This window comes from Alosa alosa, chromosome 20 (assembly GCF_017589495.1).
Source record: "Alosa alosa isolate M-15738 ecotype Scorff River chromosome 20, AALO_Geno_1.1, whole genome shotgun sequence".
In the NCBI taxonomy this organism is placed as follows: domain Eukaryota; kingdom Metazoa; phylum Chordata; class Actinopteri; order Clupeiformes; family Clupeidae; genus Alosa; species Alosa alosa.
The window spans coordinates 28,082,501-28,100,000 of record NC_063208.1 but is presented as its reverse complement, the minus strand read 5'-3'; the positions used below and the strand labels follow the sequence as shown (position 1 = coordinate 28,100,000).

At 47.3% G+C, this 17,500-nt stretch overlaps 1 protein-coding gene and 1 pseudogene across 1 annotated transcript in view; one reads left to right on the top strand and one right to left on the bottom strand.

Moving 5' to 3' along the window:
- Positions 1–7,786, top strand: part of tbc1d5 (TBC1 domain family, member 5) — an 18,382-nt gene extending 10,596 nt beyond the window's left edge. The window contains 10 exon segments of the mRNA XM_048229245.1: positions 265–407; positions 1,222–1,269; positions 1,272–1,327; positions 2,354–2,363; positions 2,366–2,438; positions 2,862–3,145; positions 5,340–5,587; positions 5,899–5,995; positions 6,102–6,181; positions 6,933–7,786. Coding sequence (XP_048085202.1) covers positions 265–407; positions 1,222–1,269; positions 1,272–1,327; positions 2,354–2,363; positions 2,366–2,438; positions 2,862–3,145; positions 5,340–5,587; positions 5,899–5,995; positions 6,102–6,181; positions 6,933–7,394 — 1,501 coding nt within the window. The 3' untranslated portion in view covers positions 7,395–7,786.
- Positions 7,787–10,198: 2,412 nt separating this feature from the next.
- LOC125284998 lies at positions 10,199–17,127 on the bottom strand (annotated as a pseudogene).
- Positions 17,128–17,500: the final 373 nt, after the last annotated feature.

Here is a 17,500-nt window from a genome sequence, read left to right as displayed (position 1 = left end):
ACAGATCCACTCTGTGTAGAGCTTTATGTATGTACTTACAGTACTTGTGTGTAATTTGTGTGTGTGTGTATGTATGTGTGTGTGTGTGTGTGTGTATGTGTGTGTGTGTAATGTGCATTTGTTTACTGCGTGTGTGTGAGTACATAATTAAAATAAATGTGCAATGTGTATGTGTAAAATATGTGATTGTGTGTGTGTGTGCGTGCGTGTGTGTGTGTGTGCGTGTGTGTGTGTGTGTGTGGCGTGTGTGTGCGTGTGTGGTAGTCGCTGGGTGCGTCTGCTGTTTGGAAGAGAGTTCCCGCTGCAGGATCTGTTGGTGGTGTGGGATGCTCTGTTTGCAGACAGCATCACTCTGGACCTGGTGGACTACGTGTTTGTAGCCATGCTGCTGTACATTAGAGATGCATGTGAGTCATTCACACACACACACACACACACACACGTATCAGACAGTACACAAACAAACAACTGCAACTTTTACTTCTCTGCGTTTATGCCGTTTATGCCAGCTGTGGGTGCGTTTAGAGTTGTGTTGCAGCGTTGGCTCCTGCCACCATGTTGCACACATGTTACACACACACACTCACACACACACCAGATAGTGCCTGGTGAACTACTTGTTTGCCATGCTGCTCTACATCACAGATGCATATTAGTAACAGACACACACACACACACTCACACACACACACACACACAAACAGACCGCATCATTTTGGACCTCAGCACTCAGAACTCAGAACTCTCAGTAGGCTCAGTGCCAGCCTGATGCTGTACTAGATGAGCACGCCAGGAGCACTCTAATAAAGACAACAACCTGCCGCTGCCTTCAAATCATGCACAACCATGTGCAAGTGATGCAAGGCCTTTAAATGTGTTCAAATTGCATAGGCCAACGTTTGCAAACAGTTTTCTATTTGTGTTCTAAGTTCTCCGCCAACATTTGCGAACTCTCGCAAACAGTTTGAGGAGGAAGTTCTCTGCAAACAGCAGAGCTGCAAGTGAGCTGGACAAAGTGTTCCAGTTCCAGTGGAATGTTTGCCCAATTTGAACACACCCACTTAGCATGTAAACACTACGTTTTCTGTGAGAAAAAGAATGCTTTGTATTTTAAAAGGGTGCCTTGTTTTGTAAGTGCCTGTAGGTTTGTTAATACCAGGTTTAATAAGTGTTAATACGGATAATAAGCATGGTGTGTTTGTGTGTGTGTGTGTGTTGCAGTGATTGCCAGTAACTTCCAGACGTGTCTGGGCCTTCTGATGCACTACCCCCAGTTGGAGATATCCATTCCCTGCTGCAGAAGTCACTGTTCCTTAGAGACCCAAAGGTGTGCACACACACACACACACACTCTCTCTCTCTCTCACACCCCCCACAGGGGACAAAACAACTTATAGTCATGGTAGAACCCAAGGTGTTACCATGGGAAGTGCTAATCAACCATGCTATAAATACACACACACACATACACAGCCTTCTGTAGAAGGCATAGTTCCCCTGAGACCTAAGGCTACAAACACTGATTAAAGTAATGCTCCTTAGAGACCCAAGGTGTGTACACACACAAACACACACACTGCAAAAAATGAAATCTAACCAAGTGTTATTAATCTTATAATAAGATCAAAAAATCCATTTGGTATTGTTTTTAGTATGAAAATACTTACCTAGTGCTCTCTCGAAAGATCATTTTGACTTAATTTAAGAAGACTTTGACTTATTTTAAGGAGTCTAATCAAGACAAATTTACTTAACGCACTGGCAGACAAATTTGCTTGTTTTTAGAACAAATTTGCTTAACGCACTGGCAGAAAAATTAGCTTGTTTTCAGGATGAGATGTCTTAAAATAAGTCAAAATTTTCTTAAATTAGACTAATAATCTTGGTTAGATTTTATTAGATAAGCAGTTTTTTGCAGTGCAGACACATACACTAACTGTTATTTGAACATTAACTGTTCCTTATTTTGCTAACTGGATGGACAAATGACCTGCACGTCCTCCCTGACATTTCTATTCAGTGGTGTGAAATAGACTTTAACTCTGAGTGTAAAATGTTGTGAAATGTTTTAAGTGTGTGCAGTGTTTCCCACAGAATTGAATTCCATTTGTGGTGGTTGGTTTGCAGAATTAACTTGAATACAACAGTTTTTAACAAATTAGCACAGTGTGGTTATGATGCTAACCAGATTTAAGCACAATTTAGAACAACCTGGAAATTCATTGTGTGGTGGTCAATGTTGATATTGTGGTGGGCCGCCACAAATAAGTCAATGTATGGGAAACACTGGTGTGTGTGTATGTACACTTGAGAGATGCATGTTAAAGAGGTTCTCTGCTTTGGTTGATTGCAGAATAATCCTCGGCGGTAAACTATCAGTTCCAGCAGAACCTGGATTATTACAAAACCCGTGGTGCGGACCTGGTCAACAAGACACGGTAAAGTGTGTGTGTGTGTGTGTGTGTGTGTGTGTGTGACTAAATGATAAGCATCTAGCAAGGTGCCGCACACTCTGAGTAAATGAAACAACGTTTAATAGGCGATAACGTTTAGGCCTACAAGGCCTTCATCAGATCGCATGCGATCTGATGAAGGCCTTGTAGGGCTAAAACGCATCGCTTATTAAACGCTGTTTCATTTACTCAGAGTGGGCGGCACCTTCCTTCTCTTACTTTAGATATACACACCGGTAGCCAGCACCTCATCTTGGTGTGCGTTCCATCTCTTCTCCATATCTTCCTCTCTCTCCCTCTCTTCTAATGTGGTTACCTCGCTCTCTCTCTGTTTCTTCCAATGTGGTTATCCCTCTCTCTCTCTCCCTCTTTCTCTCTCTCTCTCTCCCTCCTTCCCTTCCTCAGTAGTGCAAGTACTAAAGCGCCCCCCCTCAACATAAACAAGGTCTCCAGCTCTTTGCTGAGTTTCGGCCGTAAGCTCATCGCCCCGGCGATTTCAGGCGGAGCTACCACCGGCATCTCGCCAATCAACAGTGAGGTACTGTCGGCCACGCCCATCCCAGCAGCCACCCGCCAGTCAGCAGAGCCAGCCAGCGCAGGCCCCACCCCCTCACACTCGGCCGTGTCGCACACACAGACGCAGTCGCACCGACTACTCAAGTCTGAGAGCATGCCTGTGCAGCTGAGCAAAGGTGAGCACACACGCACACACGCACACACACACACACACACACACACACACACACACACTCACACACTCATGAGCATGCACATGCATGCACACAGACACACAGACACATACACGCATGTGTATACTGTATTGCACTAGCTACTGGTGGGCAATGCAGTGTTTCATCACTACTAATACAACATCAGGGTGTGTGTGGTAACGTATTGTAGTGGTATAGTAGTGTTATGTGTACTAATATATGTGTGTGCGTGATTGGGAGTGTATGTGTGTTTGTGTACACGTACATTTGTGTGTGAGTGTGTGAGAGAGTGTACTGATTGTGTGTGTACTGACTCTCCCATCCTGCAGATGTAGGCTCTAGTGGGTCTCAGGTGTCTCTCCCTGCCCAGATTCTTTCTGATACCCCAGGTAACTGCTGTCATGGCAACCGCATCAGCATTTGCACTGATGTGCCAGCGCATGCGTGTTTATGCCTCTGTGTTTGTTTCTGGTGTGCGCCAAACATTTCTGCCTGTTTCTTTGTGTGAGTAGTTAGTGCATGTTGTTGTATTTACAGATATGCATTTGTGTGTGTGTGTGGTGTTTTTTGCACACGTGATGCATCTTAAAGAGGCATGCTATGCTGCTGTCTGCAACGCTTGTGGGGTTGAAAGAATCACACACACACACACACACACACACACACACACACACACACACACACACACAGCACTCTATGGCCACCTGGACTTCTGCTTCCTGTGTTTTCTATGCTGTACTGTTAGACTGCCATTGTTGGACTGTCAGTGTTAGACTATTAGTGATACATTGTCAGTGTTAGTCAGCCAGTGTTAGACAGCCAGTGTTAGACTGTTAGTGGTACATTGACCGTGTTAATCAGTCAGTGTTAGACAGTCAGTGTTAATCAGTCAGTGTTAGACTGGCAGTGTTAATCAGCCAGTGTTAGTCAGCCAGTGTTAGACTTAGTGGTACATTGACAGTGTTAATCAGTCAGTGTTAGACTGGCAGTGTTAATCAGACAGTGTTAGACTGGCAGTGTTAATCAGCCAGTGTTAATCAGCCAGTGTTAGTCAGCCAGTGTTAGACTGTTAGTGGTACATTGACGGTGTTAATCAGTCAGTGTTAGACTGGCAGTGTTAATCAGATAGTGTTAGACTGGCAGTGTTAATCAGACAGTGTTAGACTGCCAGTGTTAGACTGTCAGTATTAGACACTCTCTCTTCTCTCCCTCCATTTTCACTCTGTCTGTCTCCTCTCTCCTTCTCTCCGCCAGTGTTAGACTGCCAGTGGTAGACTGTCAGTTTAGACTGTCAGTGTTACATTGTCAGTGTTGGACAGAGGCTTCTGCTCCTGCTGCTATTGCCATGCATTCCCAGTGGACACACGCTAATCCTTAAAGAATCACCTCTACAAATCACTTGATAAAATGTTACTTTTGAAAATTCTTTCTTCTTTTAAAAGCACTTTTGAAAATCACTGTTAAAAATCACTTTCAGAATGTTTTCTTTTATAACTAGCTCTGTTTGTCACATGTACAGTATGTCTAATATTTAAAAGCCTAACTCCCTCTCTATCACTCTCTCCCTCTATTACTCTCTCCCTCTTGGTATGTCTCTCCCTCCCTTTCATTCTATTTTACTCTCTCTCTTTTAATCACTCCCTCTCTTTCCCTCTTTTCCTCTCTATCCCTTTTTCCCTCTTGGCATCATTCTTCTTCTTCTTTACTTCCATTCATCTCACTTTACTGTGACTTTCTGTCTCTGCCACTCTTTGTGTCTCTCCCTCTCTCTCTCTCTCCTCTTTGCTCTGTCTCTTTTCTACCCTCTCCCTTTTCTACCCTCTCCCTTTCCCCATCTTCCTCTCTTCTCCTCTCTCTCTTCTCTCATCTCCTTTCTCCCCTCCTTTCTTTTTCTCCCTCCATCTTCTCTCTCTTTCTCTCTCTCTCTCTCCATTCTCTTTCTCACCGTCCCCTCTTCTCCTCCTTTGTCTCTGTCTCTCTATTCTGTCCTCTTTATCTTTCCTCTCTGACTCTTTTTTTTTCTCTCCTCTCCTTCTCTCCCTCCATCTTCCCTCTCTCCTCTACTCCTCTCCCTCCCTCCATCCTCCCTCTCCTCTCCCTCTATCCTCCCTCTCTCCTCTCTCTCTATCTTCCCTTTCTCTGTCCCTCCATCTCTCCCTCCTTTTCTCTCCATCAGGCTACTCCTCCAGAACAGTTAGCTCCTCCCCCAGTATTGAGAGTCTGTCTAGTGGGCGTGATCATGCAATGTCGTCCCCGCCCCTTCCTGCATCCAGGGGGCGGGACTCCAGCACGTCGTCTCCTCCCCTCTCGGCCACTAAGAAGGACTCGTTCTTCAACATCAGCCGCTCGCGATCCCACAGCAAGACCATGGGCAAGAGGGATACGGTCAGTCAACCACAGCTGTGTGTGGGCAAGAGGGATACGGTCAGTTAAGCACGTGTGTGTGTGTGTGTGTGTGTGTGTGTGTGTGTGTGTGTTAGCTATCTCTTTGTTTCTCTCTATATTATCTTGGTCTTTGTCATTGTATAGAGACATACATGTTTACATTACATTGATGGGTGGCCTACCATTAGACAGTTGACAATATTGATTGGAATCATGTCTGTGTGCACGTATCTTTATCTTTCTGTGTGTGTGTGTGTGTGTGTGTGTGTGTGTGTGTGTGTGTGTGTGTGTGTGTGTGTGTGTGTGTGTGTGTGTGTGTGTGTGTGTGTGTGTGTGTGTGCACATCACAGGAGGAGCTGGAGAACCAGGTGTCATTACTGCAGGGTCAGATTAATGACCTGGAGGCCATGAGCAAATACTGTGCCAAGATGATGAATGTGCACATCGGTGAGCACACTAACCAATCATGCACCTCACTGGACAAGCAGCCAATCATAATGCACCTTGCTGATAATAATGTCAGTGACATATTGAATATGTTTTTTGTCGACAGGCAAAATCCAGGAAGTGATTTTGCAGGAGCATCTGCAGAAAGAGGATGAGGTTTTGGTGTCACTGGCTGGACTAAAGCAGGTAGAATCACACACACACACACAGACAGACACACAGACACACACAGACAGACACACAGACACACAGACACACACACACACAGACACACACAGACACACACACACACACACACACACACACACACACACAGACACACACACACAGACACACACACACACACACACACACACACACACACACACAGACACACACACACACACACACACACACACATACACACAGACACACACACAGACACACACACACACACACACACACACACGCTCTCTGTATGTTGTTGCTCTTTCTGTGTGCGTTTGCATGTGTCGTTGTCTGTAGGGGTGGGTAGTAACACGTTACAAGTAACACGTCATGAGTAAAAGTTTCGAGGAACGGCAATTTTCCATATTCCTTTTTCAAAATTGTACTTCTGATAGCCTACAGAAGTGTGTCAAATAATATTAAAGTATTTTAAATATATTTGAATTGGGCTGTTTAAATATGGTTGCCTATATGATTAGCCTACAGAGGAAGAGAAAAGCAAACAGGCGTAAAGACACTTTGTAACAAAGTACTTTCTCACTTTTACTTGAGAAGATTTCTCAGATGGGAATATTTACTTCTACTCAAGTAATTTTTGAAGGGAGTAATTGTACTTGAGTATAGATTACTTGAGTAAATCTACTTGAGTATAGATTTTCAGTACTCTACCCACCACTGGTTGTGTGTGTATCTGTATGGTTGTGTGTGTGTGTGTGTGGTGTGTGTGTAGATAAAGGATATCCTCAAGGGGGCGCTGCGCTTCAACCAGAGTCAGCTGGAGGCAGAGGAGAATGAGGAAATCACCATTGCAGATGATCACTACTGCTCCACTGGTGCCCACGCACACACACACACACACACTCACACACACCCTCACGCACCTCGGCAGAAGCCAATGGAGCAGGAACTGGAAACTCGCCAGCTCACAAACGCTGAAAGGGGAACACCTCCAACGATACCCCAACAGCAGGTAACATTTACACACACACACACACACACACACACACACACGGGGACACCTCCAACAATACTCCAACAGCAGGTAACATTTACACACACACACACACACACACACACACCTTCAACCATACCCCAACAGCAGGTAACATTTACACACACACACACACACACACACACACACACACACACACGCACATGGGGACACCTCCAACAATACTCCAACAGCAGGTAACATTTACACACACACACACACACACCTTCAACCATACCCCAACAGTAGGTAACATTTACACACACACACCAATACACACACACTCACGTAAACAGTCACTCAGAATATCACATATATACAGGCAGATAAACTCTGACTATATCTCTGTCACACACACATATTTTCATATACTTATACGTGCTCATATGTGTAAGTACACATTTTTTTCATACACACATTTATACATATCAACATACACACACTCACACCCAGTCTTACACATAGCCACATGTATTGGCAGGCCCCAATTATGTGAAACTCTCTCACACACACTCTGTGGCTGTTGTGTCCACAGGCTCCAGAGAGTCGTAACTGGGACGACTACATCCTGGTTTCCCAGGACGGCGAGGGCGACGGTGATGCAGACCGCGAGGGCGAGGGGGAGCTTCCTCCGGCCGAGGCTCAGCCCACACCCGTCAAGCCCCCTTCCACGACCCCCTGACCTTAACCACTTCAGGGTCGTCCAGCCCAGAGGAGGGCAGCACCAACAGCAAAGACTCCGACTTCACCATCGTCAACCCTGCCGACCTCTAACCTCTGAACCTGCCCAGGCAGCAGCCAGATCTGGCCCTGATCTGGCTCAGAGCTGTGCCACCGCCGGCTGCTGTCTGGGATGCGGCCCTTAGCCCCTGTCTGTATCATATACTGTACCATAAGCCCAGTCCCCTGTCCTGTCCTCAGAATGGAGCAGAGCAGAACAGCGCGTTTCCCTCTCTGGCCACTAGGTGCTGCTACAAAAAGCTGCTCCACTCTGTCTATGGGCAGTACGCTTTATTCCAGATGCTCTGTAGACGCGTGTCTAACATCCTCTCCTCTCTCCTCTCTCCTCCTATTCCTCCCTCCCTCCCCTTTTCTCTCTCTCTAGCTCGCTATAAATAATTGTACGACTGTAATTAAATGTTTATCTGTCGGTTGAAGGAGTCTTCATTCCGATGCTAATTCAGTATATACTATAGATATGCCATCAGCCCCTTGTCTCCTTCAACATGGTCCTACACACACACACACACACACACACACACACACACACCCCACCCATTGTGATTGGCTCAGTGCCTGGATGATACTTAGATCTGTGATAATTTTGTTTTGTTTTGTTTTGTTATTGTTACTTTTTTTTAAAAAAAAACCTTTATTTTAACTTTTTGATTACCATCCAGAAAAAAATATTTAATTATTTAAAAACTCAGCACATTTTTTTTTCATTGTATTTTTTTTGTTGTTGATAATGACTTCTTTTTTACATTTTATGTAGATGTCATTTACAGTACCTACTTGTCCTGAGTTACTGTCCTATCGATTCCTGTTGTTACCATGGTTACCATGTCTTTGCCAATTTGGGGAAGTGACATAACCTCCCCCCACACACACACTCCCCTTCCCTGTGCTGGAATCTTATCAAATACAGATCAATAAAGGCTCATACCTACAGCTGGTGTCATGATGGCTATACACACACACACTTACCTACCTCTACCCCTATCACTACACCTTGGATCTGTATGTTAAAGATTGACCAGCTGTGTGTGTATGTGTGTGTGTGTGTGTGTGTGTGTGTGTATGTGTGTGTATGTGTGTGTGTGTGTGTGTGTGTGTGTGTGTGTGTGTGTGTTCATTCCCTTGTCTGCTCGTTGTGAAGAGTAGCATCACATTACCTGTTCAGTACCATGAGCTTGCAGATGCATTGGTCTTCCTAGTCCATATTTCGGTGTTGGTTAAATGAGTAATGTAGCGAAAATCCCATAATGTGTCCCATTATTCATACCTGTGCCTAGTGTTGGATGCACTCTGTCCTTGGGGCGAGGAGGTGCTTTGAGTGTGTAGATCCTGTTGAGATTTGGGATGGTGCTAGTGTGGTGGCTAAGGGGCTGGGATGGGTGTGGTGTTTTGCTTAAGGACACTTTGCCAAGGTCAGGATGAGTTGGGTTGGACCCTCTGGTGACTGCACAGCTCCTCTCCCTCCTACTAAGCCACCACTGCATTTACATTTTGCATTTGTTCATCTAGCAGACACTCTTATCCAAAGCCACTTACATATGTCAGTTATATTACAAAGGCTATTCTCTCCTGAGTGCCTTGCTCAAGGGCACGACGGTGGAAGCCGGGAATCGAACCCACAACCTTTTCAGGCTACAGCTCCTTAGCCATGACACTACTACGCTACCACCACCCACTTGGGCCTAGTAAACCATTTGGCACTCTTTACTGATACGGTCACATCAAATCAAGCCAGGGGAGTTGTTGAAAAAGTTGATCACAATGTAAGTAGGATATCATAAGAAAAGTGTTACACACTGTACAGGTTGTGGACATCACTAGCAGACATGCAAACGAAAAGTCACAAAAAGTTGTGACTTTTGAGATTTTTGGGGATTTTCAGTGTGAATCTCACTTAGCAAATGTCATACAGTATGTGGAGGAGAACCCATCAGGCTCCAGCCCCACTGGGCTTAAAGGGGCTGAATCATGTAGGCTACTGAGCTGTCCTCATAGTTTTTCCTTCATATAAGACCCTAATGTAAATGCTGTGCAAAGTGCAGTCCATGAGCAGAGTTGTCGTGCATGAACTAACGGCATCAGGTGATGTGAGACTGCTTCTAGCTAACCCACCACTGTTTGTGCTTAGGATCTTTCTCATGGTATTGAATTTGCAAATACATTTTGCATAGTTATTAAGCAAGCTTTAGACTTGAGATGTTCCACTTTGCCCATGTAAATTCACCTTCCCCACCTCTTTGCTGCAGTTAGCACACACCAAACATATGTAAGAAATGAACCATTTATTTACATTAGGTAGATATTTTAAAAAACGACATACGGACAACACAAGACAATGGATCCAGAATATGGACTTGGAGCCACAAACCATAATTTCTTAGACGAGGTTGGCAACAGACATTTTAAAAGTCGTAATCTTTCAGTTTTCATGTCAGTCTGCAAATACTGCATCTTCATGAATGTAATAATATAACGGTATAAAAATCGTTTAGATGGATATTTTATACAGATCAGTTTCTAAGTCACGTTACAACTTAAAAATACACTATAAAAAATATATTCTCCCATACAAGCTGAAATCCAGTCAATCAGGCTCACTCATATGATACTCTTTTGTGTGTGTGTGTGTGCGCGCACTTAGAACCAAAGCAAAAACTGAGCATCTATGTAAACATATCTCCCACATTCATAGTTTTTCCACACATATTTCCTGTTTGTGACATTAACATCCTTACACTTGCCAAAGAACACATTGACTTATTTAAAAATGCATAATATATTATAATAGGAGAATTTGGTATAGTCTCTGTGATTCAGCATGATGTGCCTCAGTCTAAGATACTGAAAAATGGACTATCTGGTCACTCTGTGCTTGCGCTAATGCTAGCACTAGCTTCTAGTGCTGATACTGTGTTCTGATTGGCTACCACACATCCAACCCTCCGTCAGATGAGTCCTGATTTGCTCTTCTTTCTTTGACTGTGTTTGGGCTGAGGCTCAGGTTAGCAGTTTGGGCTGCGCAGTTGAGCTGCTTCAGAAGCTCCTGAACCTCAGCCTTCTCATGCTTCAGCAAGTCAGCCTGGCCCTGGGAGAGAGAGAGAGTGAGAATGTGTGTGTGTGTGTGTGTGTGTGTGATAGAGAGAGAGTGTGTGTGTGTGTGTGAGAGAGAGACACAGAGAGAGAGAGAGAGAATGTGTGTGTGAGAGAGAGAGACTTGACTTGTAAGTTTTTTTTAGATAGATAGATAGATACTTTATTGATCCCCAGGGGAAATTCAAGGTCTCCTTTTTTATTATCAGCAAAAAGGAAACCAACAACAAGTAAAAGCAGCCCATTAAAAGCTGAACCCCAGGGTGCGTGGGTGTGTGTGCGTGTGTGTGTCTAGCTACCTTCAGTATGGTGATATTCCAGGAGAAACTCTCCACTGCTCTGTTGAGCTTCCGGCCTTTAATCCCCTCCTTCCCAGCTAACGTCTGGAGATGCTCATGGAACTCCATTGCTGAGGATACACACAAACCCAAAGAACACACCTATCAACATCACATACTCGCATCACACACACACATCAACACAGAACACACCTTTCAACATCACACACTCACATCCACACAGAACACACCTATCAACATCACACACACACACCACATCTACACAGAACACACCTTTCATCATTGCACAGTTGCAGTTAGAACCAAAGATTCTGGAGCACTTCACTCTGCTTTTAAATCTTTAGTTAGAACCATGGTGTGAACAATTTTGTACACATATTTGTATCAAACAGTAAATTGAAAGCATATACAATAATGGCCGGCCAGTCGGCAAATAAATAATTGAATCTTGCTGGTGATATGCAGTATGCAGTGCCATTTCCCCTACAAACATGGTGTGTAGACTCCATACTGCGCATGTTTGTACTGCACTTCTCTCTCCCCCTCTCTCTCTTACCTCTGTGGTGTGTCTGGAGGATCTTGCTGTGGACTCCTTCTGATTCTTCCATAACTGCTTTACTTGCCTGCATCATCTGCAAGTTACACATTCAAAGCTGAACTCTCAGTTCAACCAAAATAAAAGCTGAAAGCTGAATTCACAGTTTAACACAGAAAGAAATTACACAGGGAGGAATACAGGTGCACACACACACACACACACACACACACACACACACACACAGTTTCCATGTAACCTAAAGCACTTGACCCTGTAAAATAAACAATGTGTGTGTGTATGTGAACATGTTGCTTAAAATAGGCTTACATTCTCTAGTAGCATAAACAGAAATGAAATGTAGGGCTTTCTACACATTGTTACCTCTTCCCCCTATTCTACCTCTCTCTCACACACACTTACACTGACCTGACACACACACACACACTCACACAAGGACCAAGACCTAAACACTGTAAGTCTAAGTAATTAAGTATCAAAGCAGAACAACAAAGATGTTCAATCATTGCCACGACATAAAGAGACAGACCCAATAAAAACAGACAGATAAACTGACAGACAGAGAGATGTACACACATATATGCAAATAGACAGACAGAGAGATGTACATTATGCAGACAGACAAACAGAGAGATGTACACACATACTGTATATACACTGACAGACAGACAGAGAGATGTACACACATACTGTATGCAGACAGACAAACAGAGAGGAGAGGCAGTGAATCAGATGATGTTGCATGTGTGCTTGTGTAGTGCGCCTGGGAGTGCAAACATATGCACACACAAACACACACTTACCATGTGGTAAAAACACACAAACACACACACACACAAACACACACTTACCATGTGGTAAACACACACACACACAAACACACACACACATTCCATGTGGTAAAAACACACACACACACACAAACACACACCAACACACACTTACCATGTGGTAAAAACACACACACACACACACACACACACACACACACATACACAGACCGTGTGGTAAACACACACACACACACAAACAAACACACAGACACACACACACACACTGACGATGTGGTAAACAGACACACACACACACACACACACACAAAATCACACACACAAACACTCAGACAGGCCGTGAGTAAAACACACACACACACAGACCGTCTGGTAAACAGACACACACACACACACACACACACAGACCGTTTAGTAAACAGACACACACACACACACTGACCGTGTGGTAAACAGACACACACACACACAGACTGACCGTGTGGTAAACAGACACACACACAGACTGACCGTGTGGTAAACAGTGGTGATCTTGCGCAAGGCGTCTGGCAGCGCCCCCTGTTGGTGCATGGTGGGGTACGGTTGGCTGAGGTCAAACAGAAGCAAGGGCGCTTCCTCTGACCCTGTGACCCTTGACCCCAAGGTCAGCACACACTGAGTGATGTTAGCCAGCACAGACACACCACACATCTCCTTAAAGGCCTCCAAAGACTCCTGTCAGATAAACACACACACACACATACACACACACACAACATACACATACACATGCAATGACCCTGTTTGTAAGATTGAAACAAATCACTCATAAATTATACTTTCATATACAGGTGAGTTTACATGTTTCATGCTTTAGCCAGCCATCACTCAAACAAAATAAGCTACAAGCTATTAGCATTGTTAAAGCTTTCAGACAGGAGGCTAGTGTGTAATATAAATCAGGCTCTGACTGTGGAGCCCCTTAACACAATGTCCACGCTTAAAATAGACAGAAGTGGGTAATGAGTTATGAATGTGAGTGGCCTATAAATGGCCTTTAATGGCCTATAAATAAAGACGTCTGATGAAGTACGTTCCCTGAAAAGTCAGGCTTTTAATCCCATCCACTCGGCCTGTTTGATGACTGGCCTTGCCTCATTTAACTTTCATATGAAGATCCAGGACAAAGGGCATGTTTTGTTCACACATTAATGTAGCAATGTTTGTTTACTTGGTGTCTTTCTGAGCCTCCTGACAGTCTGATCAGTGTTCTCACAGGTTCTCCTACCTGTGTGGCATGTTTTGAATATAAAGATATATGAAGAGGTGCATGTTTTTTATGTATACTATATAATAATGTGTCAGTGTTGGTGTACTTGGAGTCTTTCTGCACCTCTTGACAGGTTCCCCTTCCCCACCGCATGGATTAAATATAGAGTTTATAAAGCTATGATGAAATGCATGTTTTGTTTATGCTATATAATAATGCTATATATATATTTAATGTTATTGAATAAGTCTTCCAGTGTCTCTTGGCAGTTTCCCGTTCCCCTACCTGCATGTATTAAATATAGTATAAGGATTAATGATCAAATTAATAGTATAAGGATTAATGATCAAATTAATAGTATAAGGATTAGTGATAAAATGAATGTTTTGCTAATATTTCATAACTGAGCTAAACATTATTCATGTTATTGATTAGGTTTTCCAGTGTCCTTTGGCCGGTACGGTTCGGTTCCCCTACCTGCATGTTCTCCCGCAGGTCGGTGGCGTCTCTCAGCGGCTGGGCAGCGTTCTTGAAGACGTCGTCCAGGGCCCTGAGGCCCAGCTCCTGCAGCTGCGTGTAGTGGCGGCTCCGCCAGCCCTTCCTGACGGACAGGCCGCTTTTGGGCCTTGGCCCCCTCGCACGCCGCCCGGGCCATGGCCACGCAGCAGCAGCAGCCACAGGCAGGGAGCTCCTCGGCCGAGAGCAGCGGAACGTGCCGGAAGCCGGACTGGACGCAGTCCAGCGGAAGGGTGTACTGGCCGATGAAGTCGTCGCCGATGGAGAAGTCGTCCAGCACCACGAAGCGCAGCAGAGCCAACTCAGGCAGGTTCACCTGGGCCAGAATACATGCAGTTATATCTGTGTATGTGTGTGTGTGTGTGTGTTTATATGTGTTCACCTGAAACTGGAAGCTCTTGTCAAACATGGGGCTCTCTCCCTGCGGCACAGTGTGTGTGTGTGTGTGTATGTGTGTGTTACACACACACACACACACACACTGCTTCTCCCTCACCTGAAACTGGAAGCTCTGGTCAAACACAGGACTCTCTCCGTTCTGCGGTACGGTGTTTGTGCGTCGCTCAGCGCAGTCCGCGGGTATTCCGTGGATGGCCACCGTGACGTACGGGTCTAGCACGTCACCCTTGGCCCCTCCCCCGCGCGGCTTGGGCAGGCAGCGGCCGCTGATGACCCGCAGGTGCAGCGTCTGGGGGGGCACCCCGGGCAGGGCGCCGCGCTCGTTGGCACTGAAGTACGCCACCTGCTGGCGCATGATGGCCGGACGCAGGGTGTAGCCACAGGCACCGTTGCGCTGGAACCAGCCGCGGTGGAGGTTCAGCATGGTGCCGTCCGTCTGGACGTTGAGCGCCACCATCTGCAGGCCGGCCTTCCAGAAGGCCAGCGGGTCGGGGTTGCTGGAGTCCACGCGCATGAGGCTCGGCCGCACGCGCAGGAGACGCCGCTTGGTCAGCTCCACCAGCTCTGCGCCGCGTTCGGCCGCGTGCCGGCTGGCCAGGGCCTCCCGGAAGCATGTGACCACGCAGGACGGGGCTGGGGATGATGGGAACTCGTTGTTGGGGGGCGGGTCGGCGTGGCACAGCGCGATCAGCCGTCTGACAGAGTGGGACGCTACCGACGCACGATGATGTCCCCCTCGCCCTGCGGCCTTCTGGTATCTCCTCCGGAAAGCGCGGCTCTGGGAAAGGCCTGTTGCCTAGCAACAAGACCTTGCCCCTGAGGTCATGCGGCGACGGAAGGCACCCGTCCTCGTTGCCAAGCAACCCCCTGTGCAGCCGCTCGCCGAAGGCCTCCTGCAGATCGCGGACCATGATCCTTTGCTGCGCAACGGAGCAGTGGTTCTCCAGGCATAGGATGAGCGGATACTCGGACGTCAGGAACGCCATCTTCGCCACTGTCTGCACCACCTCGCGGAAGGCCAGCGGCGGCGCGTCGCGGCGTGTATGGCGGAGGCGTAGGGTTCTTTGCTGACCGCTGGGCGTCGTATGGATCTCCCACACGTCCAGCTCCAGGCAGCGGCAGCCCAGCCGCAGTGCCCGCTCGTAGCCGCCGATGCCGCTGACCGCCGGCACCTGGGCCTCCGTCACGTGCGTGTTGTGCGAGGAGCTGATGTAGTAGTGGGGCAGTGGGCGGCTCATGTCTTCGCACACGGCCACGTGCAGCGGGTCGAAGACACAGCACTCGGACGAGTCCAGGAAGCGCGAAAACGCTCGCCAGGCGACAGCTGCCGCCCCAGCTGGACGGCTCAGAGCGTCGATTAATCCGCCTGCCGAAGTCCTCGCTTCACAGCGCCACGCCCTGCTCCGTCTCCAGGAAGCGCATGACGTCCCGCGTGTCCAGGAAGTCCTTGCTGGCCGAGAACTGGACGAGGAGGAAGTAGATCTCGGGGCGCGTGCTCACGTCGTGGAAGGCCTGCGTGAAGTGCTGGAGGGAGACGTGTGAGGAGGACGCCGCGGGGGGAAATGTGCGGGGGTGTGCGGGGTCGCCGAAAGTGACCGCCGCCCCGAGAACGCTTCCAGCGCAGCCGCGTCTGGACGTGGCTACTCCTCACGCCGGGGCTGAGCTTCTCGATCAGGTCCGTGGCCTCGCTCACGCTCAGCCAATCACCGTCCTTTCTCCGGCCGCCCCCCCCCGCGACCATCTCCGAGAACTCCTTGGACAGCCACGAGAGCTGCAGGTCATCGCGGCCCTCCTCCTCGCGTCCAGGCTCCGCCACGGCCGCGCGTGCACGTGTGTGCGTGAGTGTGTGAGCGGGGTGTGTGTGCGTGCCGGAGCCCTGGGCGCCCTGGGAGATGAGGTAGCGCAGACCCGTCACCCAGATGTTGGCCACCTCGGGCGAGCTGGCCACTAAGTCCAGCGTGTCGTAGTCGTCGCCGTAGACCAGCGAGAAGGCGCAGTCGTCCGTCACCAGCTCGGCCACGCCGCTGGCGCGGAACACGTCCGTGTTACGGCCCGTGCGGACCTCGCGCACCTCGGCCAGCGGCAGCCGAGCCTTCCCGGGATCCTTCTTGGACGGCTCCCAGCGGATGGTGCGCTGGTCAGCCTCCAGGAGGTAGTAGCGGCTGTAGAGGCGCAGGCCGGGCCGGAGCTTGCACAGCTCGCTGCCCTCCTGCATGCGACTCAGGCAGCCGGACACTGAGCTGATCTTACGGGAGCCCGGCATCCCGCCGAACGACACCGTCTTCTTACGGTCCGCAACGCCCGCCCTCCCCAGCCATCCACCAGAGAGCGAGAGAGAGAGAGAGAGAGAGAGGGGAAACAGGAAAAAAGAAGGGCACTGTCACGACATTCTGCATCAAAATGCCCATTAAGAATGAACTAGGGGCGGAAAATATCCGGTAAATTTCCGGAAACTTACCGGAAACTTTCCATGGAAAGTTAAGCTGGGGAATTTTGGAAATATTCCAAGGAAATTATGGGAATTAATGGGAATTTACGGAAATTAACTGGGAATTAACTGGGAATTCCTACTGTTTCATATACAGACATTAACATTTTGTTTTGTAATAAGCAATATGATTTGTTTGTTCAGTATTTTCACTTAGCTTAGCATACAAAGATAGCTAACA